Source organism: Ovis aries, chromosome 1 (genome assembly GCF_016772045.2).
Source record: "Ovis aries strain OAR_USU_Benz2616 breed Rambouillet chromosome 1, ARS-UI_Ramb_v3.0, whole genome shotgun sequence".
Taxonomy (NCBI): domain Eukaryota; kingdom Metazoa; phylum Chordata; class Mammalia; order Artiodactyla; family Bovidae; genus Ovis; species Ovis aries.
In genome coordinates this window covers 34,525,666-34,544,085 of record NC_056054.1, presented here as the reverse complement: position 1 = coordinate 34,544,085, position 18,420 = coordinate 34,525,666, and the positions used below count along the sequence as shown (strand labels likewise).

The following is an 18,420-nucleotide window of genomic DNA, read 5'->3' as shown; positions in this document are numbered from 1 at the left end:
TTTGACATAGATGTTCTTCCTTATTGAGTCCTTGTCACACTGTTCTGTACTACAGACATGTTTTCCATTCCTCTTCCCTCCTCACTCCTGCACACATCATGTTCCAGTGACACGACACTACTTCGGATTTTTCAAAGTATGCAGGTCTTGACCTCTGAATGTTTGCCTGTTCTCCTTCTCTCCTAGAATTCTCTTCCTTGCCTCCTTTACCTGCCTATGGTAATCATTGCTCAAGACTCTTTTTATTTTTAATTGAAGTATTGCTGGTTTACAGTGCTGTGTTAGTTCTTGGTATACAGCAAAGTGATTCAGTTTATTTATAAATAACTTGGGTTTCCCCGGTGGCTCAGCAGGTAAAGAATTCACCTGCAATGCAGGAGATGCAGCTTTGATTCTAGGGTTGGGAAGATCCCTTGAAGGTGGGCATGGCAACCCACTCCAGTATTCTTGCCTAGGAAATCCCACGGACAGAGGAGCCTGGCAGGCTACGGTCCATAGGGTCACACAGAGACAGACACGACTGAAGTGACTGAGCACACATATACACATACACACACACAGACATATACACATACACACACACAGACAAACATACATACATACACATATATGCATACACACACACATATATGGGTATTATATATATATTCTTTTTCAGATCATTTTTCTCTATAGTTTATTATAAGGTATAGAATATAGTTTCCTCTGCTATACAGTAGAACCTTATTGTTTATCTATTTTATATATAGTAGTTTGTATCTGGTATCCCAAACTCCTTATATATCCCTCCTTACCCCCTTTCCCATTTGGTAACCTTTGGTGTTTTTCCCTTCTGTTCTTCGCATGGTTATCTCGTTTTTATCCTTCTTGTCTTAACTGGGTTCCCATCAGCTAGGGCTTCCCTGACCACCTCATCTAAATGGGGTTCCCCTGATGTTCTATGACTGTACTCTGTCAGTTTTTTTCATATCAGCCTTGGTCACCATATATTTATTCATGGGTTTGTTTACTTATTAACTGCCTGTGGCCTCCTGTGGACTTTAAGCTTCATCAAGGCAGACCATCACCCGTATACATTCAGAATTTAGCAGAGAACTCGGCACACAGTACCACTCCAGAGTATATATCAAATGAATGGTCCTTCTGCCACTATAGGATAACTGCCTCAATGTTATCTGTATCCATCTCTGGAATCTGAACTCCTGGGAAACAGTCACATCTTACTCATCACATCAGGTGTTCAACACGGTTACTGAAGTGTAGAGTGAATAAATATTGATCCCACATGGAACATTAGAGGTTATTTTTTAAGCTCTCCATCTCATTGTAGCACAAGGGCTGCCAAAGAGTAGATTTCTGCAGTCACATGGATACAGCCTTCCAGGAGTATGGATGTATCCCACAAAAGAGGGCAGAGAAAAGGAATAATCATCTTGTGACATCCACCCCCCTTCTTCCACTCATGTGCCAGGCGCTATGTTGGGCTGCAGTGAATCTGCTGAGAGGCAGAAAATAAAGAATTGTTTCCTAAGTCAGCATAGCCCTCAGTCTTCTTAGCATCCTAAAGAGCAGTTTCTTATACTTGCCTGAAGAACAGAAGCCAAAGAAAGGCATTGTAATATCCAGCTTATGTCTATTTAAAAAAACATTTCTCATCCAAGAGACATCAAGAATTTACTGATTATCCTGGCACATCCTAGGGGATAAAAGGTGTTAATATCATCACCCTGGCTCTATGATTGCCAGAGCTCAGGGGAGCCTAAGTAAATACTTGTTGATAGACTGATGGTCCCAGTTGTTGGAATGAGGGACCAAGGTTGAAGAATCCATACAGGCCAAGGAAACAAGAATGGACAGTGAGGATAATGTTTACAAGTGGACTCCCTGTAGTACTCATTTCCTCCTCTAGAATTAGATGAGATTTCATATATATATAATCTATATATATATTATACATATATAATTATCACTAAGCACAGTGTTAGGCACATTGCAAATTCTTAAAAAATGTTCTTGGCCTTTCTTTCTCCAGGGGGAATTCATACATATTTTCATGGAAAGATTTAGATACACCCTGAGATTTGGCATATGGGGGACCAGTACATTTTAAAAGTGATCCTCAGTGGGATTATGGAAATCACAGAAACAAAAGCAGTTTGAAGAAGAAATCAGATTTAAAAAAATTGATTGTCCTCAAAGGAATAACAAAAAACTCCAGGGGAGGTGGGATAAAAGAAACACAGATTGAGCAAGAGGATGAGAATTAGCAGGAACCTTGCACCTCTGAAAGACTGGAAGTGAACAAAATCACACCACTGCCTGCAGTGAGAGCTGCAAAAGCAGCTCAGAATGGGGCTGGGCTTCTCTGTCTCCAGTCCTCCTCCTCCAGGAGATTATCAGCCTGCTGAGGTCAGGATCCCTGATTCCACTGACCCCTCTTCCCACCAATGGTTTATTCTCTATAGAGCACCCAAAGTCATCTTTTTAAACAAAAGTCTTTAATAAAGGCCAGTGGTCTCATAGCTTTCTACAATGACCCACATGGTTTGGCCCTTGGCTAAATTTCAGCTCTCATCTGTCCCCCATTCTCTTCCACTTTGGTCCAGCCATAGTGACCTTTACAATGTCTACCGAGTTTGCCAAGCTGGCTTCTGCCTCCAGGCCATGGGACTTGTTGTTCCTTTCATCCAAAGGGATCTTCTTTGCATAATCATGGTTTGTTCCCTCTCTTTATTCAGAGTCCTCTTTGAGTACAACCTAATGAAGGATGGCTCCCCCACCTGAAATAGCTCCCATCCATCACCTCAACACCTCTCACTCTATGTCTCCTTACTCATCTCTAGTTTTCTTTAGAATGCTGATCAATTCCTGGAGTCTGTGTTCTCTTTCTCTCTCTGCAGATATGCATATACATATGTGTATATGTATATGCATGCCCATAATTTCCATGAAAACAGGGACTTATTTATTTCTTTGTTCACTGTTATAAGTGTTCATAAGACACTTAGCAGACAGTCAGAGGACCCAAATTTTAACCTTGGCTCTGCTGCCAACCTTGAATCCAGTCCTTGTGGATTATTATCTTCCCACCAAATCCTGCCATCACCATAACCTCATTCTGAAACACTGGTAAAGAATCTTTAAGAGAAGTAAGAAAATAATAGGCAGTCTAGAGGAAAAGAGCTGAAGTTATAATCAATGGAACGTGATCTCTGGCAAAGCAGTAAAATATCTGGATATTTGACCCCATGTAGAAAGAGACTCTGGTTGTCATTTACATGCATCGGTACATCCAGTTACTGTTCACTCACTTCATAAGCTCATAAAACAGTCCTCTTCAGGATGAACTCTAGGGGTACAGTACGTGGAGAGCATAAAATACTAACTCTGTTTATCAACATTTGTCTCTATGGTTTCAAATAGGATTTGCTGATGCTAAGCTCTGAGATAGGGGTGACCTGCATTGCTGTTTTCAGAGAGCCCCAAGTCGCACCAAAAGAGGCATACAGCCTTTCATTCCAAGGGATTTGTTGTCCCTTCCAAATAACCAACTTCACATAATGACAACTATTCTTATTTGGTTCTAAGATCTGAAGTACAGTGAGTGCTATAGTCCTGATACAGTCTATTTATACATCTGATAAATAGAGACACATTTTCTTTTGCAAGATAACATAAGGAAACTAGAAGGCAAGAAAACCAACACTGAATGCCTACTAAATATATGAGCTGCAGATAAAATACAGAATTAAAAGACGCCAAGGATGTAGATGGGGTTATGGAAAAAGACCACAAAGACAGAATAGCTCCAAGAATGTAGCAGTGATGAACTCTGATGTCAGTAATCAAGAAGCGGACCATGAACTTGAAAAGGAGATTAAGAAAAAGTCAGACATACAGAAACAAAACTGGGTAAAGATGATGTTCTAGACAAACAAGGGAAGAGAGTATTGGAAAGAGAGGAGTGATCACTGGTGCCGCATGCAGCTGGGAGCTCAAGGAAAGGGACTGGAAGGCATCCTGTGTTTGCTGAAAACTGGAATATTAAATGTTTCAGGGGCTGATAATGACAGAATTCAAACTCGAGTGGGCAAGGGAGGAGTGAGGAAACTGACCAGGAGTACAAGCAATGCTTTGGGGCAACTTAGCTCTAAAGAGAAGGAAAAATACAGAGAGGCAGTTGGAAAGGGGGTTGAAGTCAGCTGGCACGTGAAGAGATGTGGGCTTTAAACCTAGCCTGACTTTACCAGTGAATTCCATAAATTAATGCTTTTGGACCACCCTATGCTGTGGTTTCTCTGAGTTTGCATGCTAAGCCATAAATTCTTTCTATTTTCAGTCAAAACTACTTACATGAGGTTCAGCTATAGAAAAAGTTCTGGAAATTTTGAGTATTTCATGGCAAAGTCTAAACTATCCCTTAGGTTTGTGTTGAGCTTTAAGGTCTTCAGAGACTGGCGTTTCCATGGTCTACTTTCATCCTCATAATACTTGGAAAACTAGTTAAGCAGGGTGATATTATTGTAATTTTATGGGTGAGGAAACTGAGTCATCAAGAGATTTATGGCAGAATCGGTACAAGAAGCCAAGACCTCTGATTCCCAGTCCAGTGGTCTTACTACTCCCTGAGAAGGCAGGCAGGTGATGGATGACAGACATCTGCTGCTTAACCCTAGAACAATCCCCTCCAAAAAAATCCTCCTCTTTTATGATCATTTGTAATAGCAGTAGAAGTTATGGTAGTGGTGGTTGCCATCGTCATTGTGTAGTTTATGAAGGCTTTCCAAATACTCAAATTCTTAGAGCTGGCTCTCTCCTGTCTACTATCCCATGTCAGTCAAGGAAACTAAGGTTCACACAACAATGCATGTGAGAGCTCAGATTTGAATCCAGATCTTCGAACTCTGTATCTGCGCTCTTTTTTGTGGGTTAAATGTTTATAAATGCTGGATCTCCTCGAGAATCTGATAAAAGCTATGGCCTCTCTTTCCATAAATATACACATAAATATGTAATCAACAAAACTCTGCACACAATTAGCGGTTCACTGATGATCTGAGGTTAGGCATCCCTCCTCTAGGTTATGTGGTCTCGATTATACAGTGGAAGTGAGAAATAGATTTAAGGGACTAGATCTGACAGGTAGAGTGCCTGATTAACTATGGAATGAGGTTCGTGACATTGTACAGGAGACAGGGATCAAGACCATCCCCATGGAAAAGAAATGCAAAAAAGCAAAATGGCTGTCTGGGGAGGCCTTACAAATAGCTGTGGAAAGAAGAGAAGTGAAAAGCAAAGGAGAAAAGGAAAGATACAAGCATCTGAATGCAGAGTTCCAGAGAATAACAAGAAGAGATAAGAAAGCCTTCTTCAGCTATCAATGCAAAGAAATAGAGGAAAACAACAGAATGGGAAAGACTAGAGATCTCTTCAAGAAAATTAGAGATATCAAGGGAACATTTCATGCAAAGATGGGCTCAATAAAGGACAGAAATGGTATGGACCTAACAGAAGCAGAAGATATTAAGAAGAGATGGCAAGAATACACAGAAGAACTGTACAAAAAGGATCATCATGACCTGGATAATCACGATGGTGTGATCACTCATTTAGAGCCAGACATCTTGGAATGTGAAGTCAAGTGGGCCTTAGAAAGCATCACTATGAACAAAGCTAGTGGAGGTGATGGAATTCCAGTAGAGCTCTTTCAAATCCTGAAAGATGATGCTGTGAAAGTGCTGCACTCAATATGCCAGCAAATTTGGAAAACTCAGCAGTGGCCACAGGACTGGAAAAGGTCAGTTTTCATTCCAATCCCAAAGAAAGGCAATGCCAAAGAATGCTCAAACTACCGCACAATTGCACTCATCTCACATGCTAGTAAAGTAATGCTCAAAATTCTCCAAGCTAGGCTTCAGTAATACGTGAACTGTGAACTTCCTGATGTTCAAGCTGGTTTTAGAAAAGGCGGAGGAACCAGAGGTCAAATTGCCAACATCCACTGGATCATGGAAAAAGCAACAGAGTTCCAGAAAAACATCTGTTTCTGCTTTATTGACTATGCCAAAGCCTTTGACTGTGTGGATCACAATCAACTGTGGAAAATTCTGAAAGAGATGGGAATACCAGACCACCTGACCTACTTCTTGAGAAATCTGTATGCAGGTCAGGAAGCAACAGTTAGAACTGGACATGGAACAACAGACTGGTTCCAATTAGGAAAAGGAGTATGTCAAGGCTGTACATTGTCACCCTGCTTATTTGACTTATATGCAGAGTACATCATGAGAAACGCTGGGCTGGAGGAAGCACAAGCTGGAATCAAGATTGCCGGGAGAAACATCAATAACTTCAGATATGCAGATGACACCACCCTTATGACAGAAAGTGAAGAGGAACTAAAAGCCTCTTGATGAAAGTAAAAGAGGAGAGTGAAAAAGTTGGCTTAAAGTGCAACATTCAGAAAAGGAAGTTCATGGCATCCGGTCCCATCACTTCATGGGAAATAGATGGAGAAACAGTGGAAACAGTGTCAGACTTTATTTTTGGGGGCTCCAAAATCACTGCAGATGGTGACTGCAGCCATGAAATTAAAAGACGCTTACTCCTTGGAAGAAAAGTTATGACCAACCTAGATAGTATATTCAAAAGCAGAGACATTACTTTGCCGACTAAGGTCCGTTTAGTCAAGGCTATGATTTTTCCAGTGGTCATGTATGGATGTGAGAGTTGGACTGTGAAGAAGGCAGAGCACCGAAGAATTGATGCTTTTAAACCGTGGTGTTGGAGAAGACTCTTGAGAGTCCCTTGGACTGCAAGGAGATCCAACCAGTCCATTCTGAAGATCAGCCCTGGGATTTCTTTGGAAGGAATGATGCTAAAGCTGAAACTCCAATACTTTGGCCACCTCATGCGAAGAGTTGACTCATTGGAAAAGACTCTGATGCTGGGAGGGATTGGGGGCAGGAGAAGAAGGGGACGACCAAGGATGAGATGGCTGGATGGCATCACGGACTCGATGGACGCGAGTCTGAGTGAACTCTGGGAGTTGGTGTTGGACAGGGAAGCCTGGTCTGCTGCGATTCATGGGGTCGCAAAGAGTCGGACATGAGAGCGACTGAACTGAACTGAAGCCAACTAAAATGCTACGTATTGGTTAAGTGGTGTGATCCCTGTAGTACAATGGTAATGACCTTGTACTAGAGACTCCTAGAAGGGAAAAACACACGAAGCCTTTCTGAGACTCTTGGTCGGGGTCAAACCCCCTCTATATCCTGATAACACAGTGTTTATATTCTAGTCAGTATGCACTTCCTTCTGCTCTGTGCACGTGTGCCTTGCCATGACTGCATGTCCCTTGGTGGAAAGGAAATGTCTAACACAAGTGACTGCAACACCTTTTATCACTATCTCTGTCATTTACTGTATACCTATTACAGCTCAGCAGTGCCATTGTATCCCAGACACTATTCAAATTCATTTAATTTTCTCAACATCCTAATGAGGTGCTTACTATCATTTTCCTGTAGAGTGAAGCATGAAGGCACAATGAGGTTAAATAAGTAGTGAAGGTAACAAGCTTCTAAGGGCTGAAGCTGAGACAGGCAATTTGGCTCCAGAATCTATGATAATAACCTTCACCTTAGACTTTCTCCCTTTAGCCAGATACTAGCTACACTGATGGAACTTCTCTGATAATATTATAAAATACCTTACTTTTGTTAAAAAGCCCAACAACTAGCATTAATATTGTGAAATTAATTTGATAATTATTCTTCAAGCTTTTTTTCAAAATAATTTTAGATTTACAGAAAAATTGCAAAAACAGTATGCAGACTTCCCTTATACTCATCATCTAAGAAATTAACACAAATACTATAGTATTACTAATCTCTATACTTATTTGAATGTTGACAGTTTCCCCCCACTAATGGCCTTTTTCTGGCTAAGATCAAAACCAACCCATGATCTTATATTGTTTCCAGATGCGGTAGCATCTCAGTCTCTTCGGATCTGGGACAGTTCTCTAGTAATTCCTTAAATTTCATAATCTTTGAGGCATGTTTGCTAATAATTTTGTAGAATGTCCTTCAATTTGGGTTTGCATACTGTTTCCTCATGTTTACACTGAAGTGATGCATTTTCAGTTAAACATTACAAAAATGATGTTGTATTCTTCTCAGTGCATCATAAAATGAGGTCCATGATGCTGATGTCTTATTGCCAGTACTGTTAGTCTTGATCACTTGGATAAGGTATTGCCTGCCAAATTTCTCCACTGTGAAGTTAAGATTTCTTCACTATTTTTCTTTTATTTTAATAAGTATCTTACAGTGAAATACTATGGGACTATGTAAATACCCTGTTTTTAAAATTTTTTTTATTTATTTTTTTATTGAAGGCTTTACAGACTTTTGTTGTTTTCTGTCAAACCTCAACGTGAATCAGCCATAGGTATACATATATCTCCTTCCTTCTGAACCTCCCTCCCATCTCTTTCCCCATTCCACCCCTCTAGGCTGTTACAGAGCCCCTGTTTGAATACCCTGCTTTGTATCAGACTCTCACTCACTAATTTTATTTATTTACTTGAAATACAGTTGATTTACAATGTTGTGTTAGTTTCAGGCATACAGCACAGTGATTCAGTTACACATATACACATATTCCTTTCCACTATGGCTTATTACAGGATATTGAATGCAGTTCCTCGTGCTATGAGTAGGACCTTGTTTATATATATATAGTAGTTTGTATCTATTAACCAAACTCCTAATTGAATCCTTCCCCAACTTTCCTTTTTGGCAACCATGGGTGCTAGGTGTACACATTGCTATGAAGGTGTCATTACTTCTAAGCCATCTCAGCAGAGATCGCTAGAGAACAAATAAATATGTCACACCCACTCACACATGAATATATGTATCTATATTTATTTCTACTGAGATCCAGCAATATATACACTAAAAAGCCACAAGTTGATACTGATACTTCTGATTTCCATCCATTACTATACTGTTCATTCTAACCTTCTTTTCTTGTCTATGGGAAATCTGGCTCTCATCATCTGCAAAAAAAAAAAATCTATTTTTTCTGCTCAACTATAGTATATACATAAAGGATTTTCAGAATAGCTGACTGATACTATAAAAAAACCAAACTCATTAATAACAGTATATTATTTATGTAGTTATTTCTATATTTAGCCATAAAGCATACTCTCAAAATATTCTTTCTCGGAGTTACTTAGGTTAGTTTTTTTCCTTCTCAAATCTCTATTAGTATGATCATGTTATTATTAATACAATAGGTTTCTTTTTTTTTTTTTTTACTATTTGCATTTCACCCCCATCACACACATCTCTCCAAGTATCCATCCATCCATCCCCCTATTATTTATTTTCAGAGGGGCATGAAGTGTCATCATGATTCTAAGAGTCAGAGTCGTATCAGAAGGCACACCAGAGGTGTTCTCTTCCCTCCTACCACCCTGTTTCCATTCCCCCACTACTTCCATCGCATTCCTACCCACACGCCCCTATAGTTACTAACTTCATTCATTTCTGATTTAACTTTCGTATACTTCTTTTGCATAAATGACTAGATACACATATATTTTCTTTTATCACCTTGTTTCTACATAAAAAAGAGTATACTGCAAAACTCCTTTATACTCTGCTTTCTCCCCTTAACAATATATTCTAGAAACCACTCCTATCGGTTACTATCCTATTTCATAGATGAAGAGACAGGCTTAGAGAAATCGAATAACTTACCCAAGGTCACACAGTTAATAAGCAGAAAAACTGTATTTGAATCCAAGAAGTTCTGACTCCAAAATCCGTGCACCCTCTTCTACATCAGAGCATCTCAACCATGGTCACTAGAATATTCTATGGGGATCCCTAGATTCTTTGTGAGTTTTTGTAGGCTGTTTTGAAAATGAATACATGTATGTTCTGAATCATCCAGATGACTGTCTTATAACCAAGAACTGCCAGGCATTTTCATTGCTCACAGAATCTGAAAATCGTGCAGCCGTCTAAAATCAGTGCCATCAGTGCAGATGGGCGTGGAAAGTTGTAGGGAAGAGAGACCCGTTACCTGGCTTTGGCCTTGGCTTGTAGTTCAGGGAAGGCAGCATGGCCCTGCACCATGTGGTCTATCTGAAAAACAAGAGAGAGGGGTCAGTTTTAAAGCTTCTCTAGCTTATGTTTAAGCCAGAAGAAGATATATTAAAATGTCTGTTTCTTTCAATTCCTTGTCTACAGAGGAGCCAAGAATGCTAAAAAGCTAACTCAGCAAGAGTCTCTCAGCTCTTTCAGAAATCTAGCTTTGTTCAACTAACTGCTGGCTTCTTGGATTTATAAAACAAAGAAGTTTAAAGAGAAGAACAGTAGGAAATGAAACTCCCATGGCTGAACTGGTGGCAGCAGGTAGTGTCAGATCTAGGAGTGAGGTTTGACAGAGGTGTGAGAAGGAGGTATAACTCAAGTAACTCAGGGTAAGTGTTTGGGATTGGGGAGGGGCACCTGGGTATTAAAAACACTGACTTCTGGGTTACATTATCCCCCCCTCCTCCTGTTACCCCATGCTATCACCCCAGGGCAATGACAGACCTTGAATTATTCTCTGCATCTTACTAATGGAAAAGCTGAGTGAAAGAGACTGTGAGGAGGGAGTCCGAATTTTAAAAAGCACCAAAGAGTTGCCCCAGAGCTGTCAGGAGAACCTCTCCTGACTGAGAAGTTATCCTGTGGGAAAGTGAGGCAGAGCTTTCCAAGGACAGAAATGTCTGAGCTCTGCGGACAATGGTCTTCTCATTTGAAATTCCATGCCTAGGATTTATTCCTTAATCCACTTGGTCACTCTAAACAAAATAATATGTGCTAAGTATCAGGAAGGGATGTGTTTCCCCATGCTGTGACTTTGCTTGCTAAAACACACCCAACACCCGGCTTGAGTTCCTGAACCTAATCTGTGTATTTTCTCAGTGTTTACATGAGTCTCCAAAACAACCATTCTGACCTATTTATTTTCATTCAAACTATGAACAGACCAGTTACTGTGGCCTCATGGAGATAGCCTCTGTGAGCATGCCTCCGGAGAGTCAGGACTGTGTAAAGAGAAAGCAGCTTTATTCTGGAGTTGCCTAGGCTGGGTCTGGGGTTCTGGCTCTGATAGGAACTAGCTGTGTGACTTTGTGCAAGTTATTTTACTGCTCTGAGCCTCAGTAAGCTCCTCTCCCCCTTTCCCCATCCTAGGATCCTTTTAAAACAGGGTTTCTAGGACACAGAGTGTGCTTACCATAGTGCCAACAACAGTATAAATGATATCACCTAAAATTTATTGACTCATTTACTATGTACCAATTCTAAGCTAAGCATTTTACATACATTATCTCATTTATCCTTACAACACTTCTGTGAAGAAGATACTGTTATTCACCATGGAGGTGAAAAAACTAGAAGAGATTAAGTAACTTGCCTAGGGTCATAGAGAATAAGTGGCAGATTTAGGTTTCAAACCTGCTGCTGCTGCTGCTAAGTTGCTTCAGTCGTGTCCGACTCTGTGCGACCTCATAGATGACAGCCCACCAGGCTCCCCCGTCCCTGGGATTCTCCAGGCAAGAACACTGGAGTGGGTTGCCATTTCCTTCTCCAATGCATGAAAGTGAAAAGTGAAAGTTGCTCAGTTGTGTCCAACTCTTCGAGACCCCATGGACTGCAGCCCACCAGGTTCCTCTGCCCGTGGGACTCTCCAGGCAAGAGTACTGGAGTGGGGTGCCATCGCCTTCTCCGAGGTTTCAAACCTAGGTCTCTATTCAAAGTCTCCGGTCTTCAGCACTATGTCACATTGTCTCCTGAACTTCTAGGTATAAGGTGTTAAATTTCATTTGTGTAGAGCTGCAAAAATGTTTTAAAATAACACCAAAGCAATTGGTCATTTCAATGGAAAGAAAGTCATTCAGGTTTTGAATGTTTACTTCCTGAAGGTTCAATTTTCAGTTACTGTAATGAGGCATAATCTGAGTCTTAAAGAGTTTGCATCTAGTAGGAACATTCAATGGCACCCCCACTCCAGTACTCTTGCCTGGAAAATTCCGAGGATGGAGGAGCCTGGTAGGCTGTAGTCCATGGGGTCTCGAAGAGTCAGACAGGACTGAGCGACTTCACTTTCACTTTTCACTTTCATGCATTGGAGAAGGAGATGGCGGCCCACTCCAGTGTTCTTGCCTGGAGAATCCCCGGGACAGGAGAGCCTGGTGGGCTGCCGTCTACACAGTTACACAGAGTCGGACACGAGTGAAGCGACTTAGCAGCAGCAGCAGGAACATCACAATGAATCCACTGGCATCAATAATGGATAATTAAAGCCATTACTTGATTTGATGCTAATTTCTATGGGAAGTGCTTTAGGAGGTCAGAGAAAGGGGATTTAGATGAGCTTCTCAGAGGAAGCACAGAACCTAGCATGTGAAACACGTGCATGAATGCAGTTATTTGGTATTTGCCAAGTGCCTACCTCAGCAGGTACTATGACTAGGTTCTGGGATAGAGTAGAAAAAAGAAACACGTATAATGCATAGTAGCAAAAGGCAAGAAGTAAAGAACAAGCAGTTTGGAGGAATAAAGGGTTGCAGGCAAGGGATGCCAGAAAGTAGGCTGTAATGAGCAGAGACATGAAGATGGAAAGAAAATCTGGTACAGACAGCAGGAGACTGGCCTAGCCTGGAGACTGGCAATTGTAGATGCTCAGTAAGTATCCAGTGAATAAACGTGGGGCGTGCGAACCATAATGGACCACATGCTCACAGAATACCATGTGCTTCTTGAGAACACTTACCACCCTTCATATTTGTATCTGTTTGTGTGGGGCACACATGGTCAGAGAGTAACTGTATACTAAATTAGAGAATAAATGAAGTGGTAAAAATACGGGGACATGAGGAGGGTGTGGACTGCCAGTGGTTCTTAAAAGTCAGATAAGTGACTTTAGTTTTACTGAATTATAGGCTGTTGGAAATCATTTTGATTTGTGAAGCAAAATAATGACAAGTTAAGGACAATTAACCTAGCAGGGTAGGCACAACAGGGTAGGAAACACAGACAGGATTCAGAGGCCGACGTTGGGAATACAAGGCATGAATATCCCCTGCCTTTGCCCTATTGTAGCATTTATCAAGTTAATCAAGTTCTTCTCAATTATTAGTTTATATGTCTATCTCTTACCTTACCCTCTGAGCGCTTTTAAATCAAAAGCCTTGTAATTTCCCATTCTTCAGTGCCTACAATAATGCCTGGCATCTCGAATGGATGAATGAGATACATTTTGAAGGAAATAAAACAAACTCGAAAGAAAGTGAAGTTGCTTAGTCATGTTGCTTTGCAACCCCATGGACTGTAGCCTATCAGGCTCCTCTGTCCATGGGATTTTCTAGGCAAGAGTATTAGAGTGGGTTGTCATTTCCTTCTTCAGGTGATCTTCCCAACCCAGGGATCGAACTCAGGTCTCCCACATTGCAGGCAGACACTTTGCTGTCTGAGCCACCAAACTTAGTGACTGAATCGTTACAGAATATAAGAAAATCAGAGTGAAAAGATGCTTTGGACTTTTGGGTCTAAGTAAAGGAAATGTGGTCATTGTAATCACGTCTTTTTATTTTCTATATTTATGATGCTTTGGGATCTGGGGCCCTGGTAACCCTGGAGAGACGTTCCTTCCACAGTTAGCCAATTCCCAGGGATAGTGAAGGACTCATTGGCCTGGGTGCATTGTCTTTCATATGCAAAGTAACTGATCCAGAGGCCACCTCCTCACCAGCCCCTCTACGGGCCACTGTGTTCCTGCTGTAATCACCCCAGAGTCAGGAACCAGACAACTCGGGACAACCCTAGCACTTCCTGTATGGCCCTGCATGGTGTGGGCAGCCCTGTCTTTCTGAGAACAGGGAATAACAAGTTCTCCTTTTAATGGTAATTGTCTCCTGATCTGTGGGCTTCCGGGGCTTTCCAGGTGGTACTAGTGGAAAAGAACCCACCTGCAGGAGACATAAGAGATTCAGGTTCGATCCCTGGGATGGGAAGATCTCCTGGAGGAGGGTATGGCAACCCACTCCAGGATTCTTGCATGGAGAATCCCATGAGCAGAGGAAACTGGCCAGCTACTACATAGTTGCAAAGACCAACTGAAGCGATTGAGCATGCGCACGCACGCAGTGCGGGCTTCATCATACCTAAATAATAATAAAATCTATATTTAAAAACAGCAGCTGAAACATGGGCCTTGGGAAAAGGCCCAACTCATGGTCTATACTTATATCCTCTGTTATCTAAGTTACTTGACCTCATAGAGCCTCTTCTCTTGGACCTCTAGAATGCGGATAGTAAAATTAGCTTTGTAGGGAAGGTTGTGGTGAGTGATATAGAGATGGTTTTCAGATCATAACACCTATTAGTAAAAAGAAGGAGGTACCACCCAAACCGTAAAAATGGCTGGAAGAACAGGATTTAAAAGGTCACCTGCGGTTCGTTTTTCCACAGCATCTGATGGTAAAGGTCCACCCTGATTAATAAACAAGGAGCCAGTTTGCCAGATAACTGAGCACTCATTTCAAAAGTCTGGAGTGCCTGTTCCAAGGGTTGATCTTTTGACATTATGTTCTATTCTCTAGCATTTAGCACAGTATAGAAGATCACAGAGCCCCATTAGTGGTTATTTGTTTCCCAATGAAATAACCAGTTTTACCACAATAACTATATTTGCCAAGTGGTTGCCATAGAGATATATAGACAGAACTACCCTAACTCTATGAGTCTTTTCTTGTTTCTTCCGTCTTCTCAGATTTCAGCTCTGAGAGCTGGCAGCTGTAGGAGTAGGCAGAAAAGACTACGAACTATTTGGAGAGGTAGGAAGCTTACACTGGCTGGGTCACTGGAGTCACATCTTCAGGATGGCTTTCAGGTCAGGATCAAGAGGAAAAAGGCCATCTTACAATACACAAGTAGAATATTTGTTTCTTTTTTGCATTTCCTTATAAAGGTGGAATATAGGAAAAATAGAAATGCAATACAATAGAAAACAGAGATCATACATGTGTAGTATGAGGTGGCATCAGGCCCACAGATGTACTTTATTTGGGATATATAATATTTTTAAAAATGAGCCAATGTTTTAAAATTGAGAGATGTCGCTTTCAGTCTAGATTTTGGTTTCTCTTGAAGAAGTGGTGAATATAAAACACTGGGTCACCCAGATTCCCCATGGTAAGAGTCAGCTGGAGCTGAGTGGGGACTGATCCCCTCAGCCAGGCCTGCACCCTCCACTTTGTGAGAGGCGCCACCACTCAATTTAACATCATGATGGCACTAATGCTTTACTCGGAATAGAGATTTATTTCTCCATGCCCATCTCTCAGTCAAAGGAGGGAAAATGGAATTCAGCCCAAGAGTACTGTAAGCTGAAAAGAGAAACTGCTCTGGAGAAGTAAAAAATATCTCTTTGCCTGGTCTGTTTGTTCATTTATGCTATCTGTCTGACTTTAAGCATTGGAGTTTTTGACGGCAGAGTGAGCACAGTCAAGGACTCTTGAGATCTGAGCTCTGCTCTGGCTCAGGGCATGACCTTGGACAAGACCATTTCTAATTTTCTCTCTAAAACATTTAATAAGTTAATATGACAAGTAGGCAAGAGCTTGTAAAATTACAGGGAACTGCACCATTTGAGATATCAAAACTGTTGGCAAAGAGTTTATAGGCAAGCAAAAGAAAAATTTTAAATGTTAAGAATTTTAGGTTCCGTAATTGTTTTTGCTAAGTCAAAGCTGTCTTATTGCATGATGGGCTTTTCTCTATTAAAAACAGCTTTATGTATTAACCTTGAGACTGTCTTTTTCCTTCTTTACAGATAGGAATCAATTAGGCTCAGGTTCATCACTTGGGACAACTGTCTTTTTTCCATTTGTATTTACCTGTAATGTCACTTTTTCATCTAAGCTATTTCAACCCTTTTGGAAAAAGGTTATTTATTTCTTTATTTACTTATTTAGTTTTGACTGTGCTAGGTCTTCATTGCTGTGTGGAACTTTGTCTATCTGTGGTGAGCAGAGGCTACTCATTAGTTGCAGTGGGAGGGCTTCTCACTGTGGAGCCTTTTCTTGTTGTGAAGAGTGGGCTTTAGGGCTTGTGGGCTTCAGTAGTTGGGGCTCCTGGGCTCTAGAGCCCAGGGTCAATCAATAGCTGTGGCACACAGGCTTAGTTGCTCTGTGGCCTGTGAGATCTTCCCAGATCAGGGATGTCTGATTTGGGACCCATGTTTTCTAAATTCACAAATGGACTCTTTACCACTGAGTCATCCAGAAAGTCCACTATTTCAACTCTTTATTTAACTAATATTAGCTCAAGGCAAAAATGTTTTGCCTGATTTTTCCCAGCTTTGAAATTCTCATGAAAATCTAATGAAAGAAGAAAGCCCACTTAAAAAAATTTTTTTTGATTGTGAGTTTCAACACTGAACAGTTCCTGGGAACAACAAACATTCCTGAAAGAAAATATAAATGGGCATCCCAATATCTGAATATAGTCTAGCCTGGACATGGAACAACAGACTGGTTCCAAATAGGAAAAGGAGTATGTCAAGGCTGTATATTGTCACCCTGCTTATTTAACTTATATGCAGAGTACATCATGAGAAACGCTGGGCTAGAGGAAGCACAAGCTGGAATCAAGATTGCTGGGAGAAACATCAATAACCTCAGATATGCAGATAACACCACCCTTATGGCAGAAAGTGAAGTAGAACTAAAGAGCCTCTTGATGAAAGTGCAAGAGGAGAGTGAAAAATGTTGAGCTTAAAGCTCAACATTCAGAAAAACTAAGATCATGGCATCAGGTCCCATCACTTCATGGCAAACAGATGGGGAAACAATTTTTCTGGGCTCCAAAATCACTGCAGATGGTGATTGCAGCCATGAAATTAAAAGACGCTTGCTCCTTGGAAGGAAAGTTATGACCAACCTAGATAGCATATTCAAAAGCAGAGACGTTACTTTGCCAACAAAGGTCTGTCTAGTCAAGGCTATGGTTTTGCCAGTGGTCATGTATGGATGTGAGAGTTGGACTGTGAAGAAGGCTAAGCACCGAAGAATTGATGCGTTTGAACTGTGGTGTTGGAGAAGACTCTTGAGAGTCCCTTGGACTGCAAGGAGATCCAACCAGTCCATCCTAAAGGAGATCAGTCCTGGGTGTTCATTGGAAGGACTGAGGTTGAAGCTAAAACTCCAATACTTTGGCCACCTCATGTGAAGAGCTAACTCGTTTGAAAAGACCCTGATGCTGGGAAAGATTGAAGGCAGGAGGAGAAGGGGATAACAGAGGATGAGATGGTTGGATGGCATCACTGACACAATGGACATGGGTTTGGGTGGACTCCGGGTGTTGGTGATGGACAGGGAGGTCTGGCGTGCTGCGGTTCATGGGGTTGCAAAGAGTCAAACACGACTGAGCGACTGAACTGAACTGAACTGATAAGAAGGTTTTTTATAGATGCAATGAATATTAGGGTTTCCCTTGTGACTCATATGGTAAAGAGTCTGCCTGCAATGCAAGAAACTCGAGTTTGATCCTGGGGTCAGGAAGATCTTCTGGAGAAGGAAATGGCAACCCACTCCAGGATTCTTGCCTGGAAAATCTCATGGACGGAGGACCCTGATGGGCTATACCCCATGGGGTCTCAAAGAGTTGGGCATGACTGAGTGACTAACACACACACCCACACACACCCAAACACACACACACCCACTCTGTTTTGGTCATAGTCAATAAGCACAGGGGATTCTTTCTGTTCACATGCAGATTTTCTTTTTCACATGGAGATTATATTCTATTGAGATATAGAGTCAACAAATATATATAATAATTAAAGATTGTGATTAGTTCTTTGAAGGAAATAGATAAACCACTGTAATAAAAACACTGGTTTGGGGAGTTCCCTGGTGGTTCAGGGTTAGGACTTGGCGCTTTCACTGCTGTGGCCCCAGGTTCAATTCCTGGTTGCGGAACTAAGATCCTGCAAGCTGTGCAGACAGGTCAAAAATTAAAGAGAGAGAGAAAAAAAAAGAGGAACACTGATTTCAGATAGAGGAGTCAGTAAAGATGGAGAGATCTAAAGGTGAAATTTTAGCAAAGAATGAACAAGAAATAAGAACCAATAATTTCCAGTAGAGAGAATGACAATAACAAAGATTCTATTGCAGGAAAGAGCTTCATGTGTCCTAGGAACTGATAGGCGTCCAAAAGAGCAAAGAAGCAGAAAAGCTGTATGAAATGAAGATAAAGAGGTAGGAAGTGGGGCGGATCAAGCAGGCCATCTCAAAGGCTTTAGATTTTACTCTAAGTACAATCAGAGGACATAGAAGGCTTT

The 18,420-nt window shown here is 41.2% G+C and overlaps 1 protein-coding gene across 18 annotated transcripts in view; it reads right to left on the bottom strand.

Moving 5' to 3' along the window:
* The window catches only part of FGGY (FGGY carbohydrate kinase domain containing), a 625,499-nt gene that overhangs the window by 128,348 nt on the left and 478,731 nt on the right, over positions 1–18,420 (bottom strand). For all 18 annotated transcript variants that reach the window (XM_012158173.5, XM_042248740.2, XM_012158100.5 and 15 more), the window contains one exon: positions 10,105–10,166. In XM_012158173.5, the coding sequence (XP_012013563.3) occupies positions 10,105–10,166 (62 nt within the window). The remainder of the gene's footprint in view (positions 1–10,104; positions 10,167–18,420) is intronic.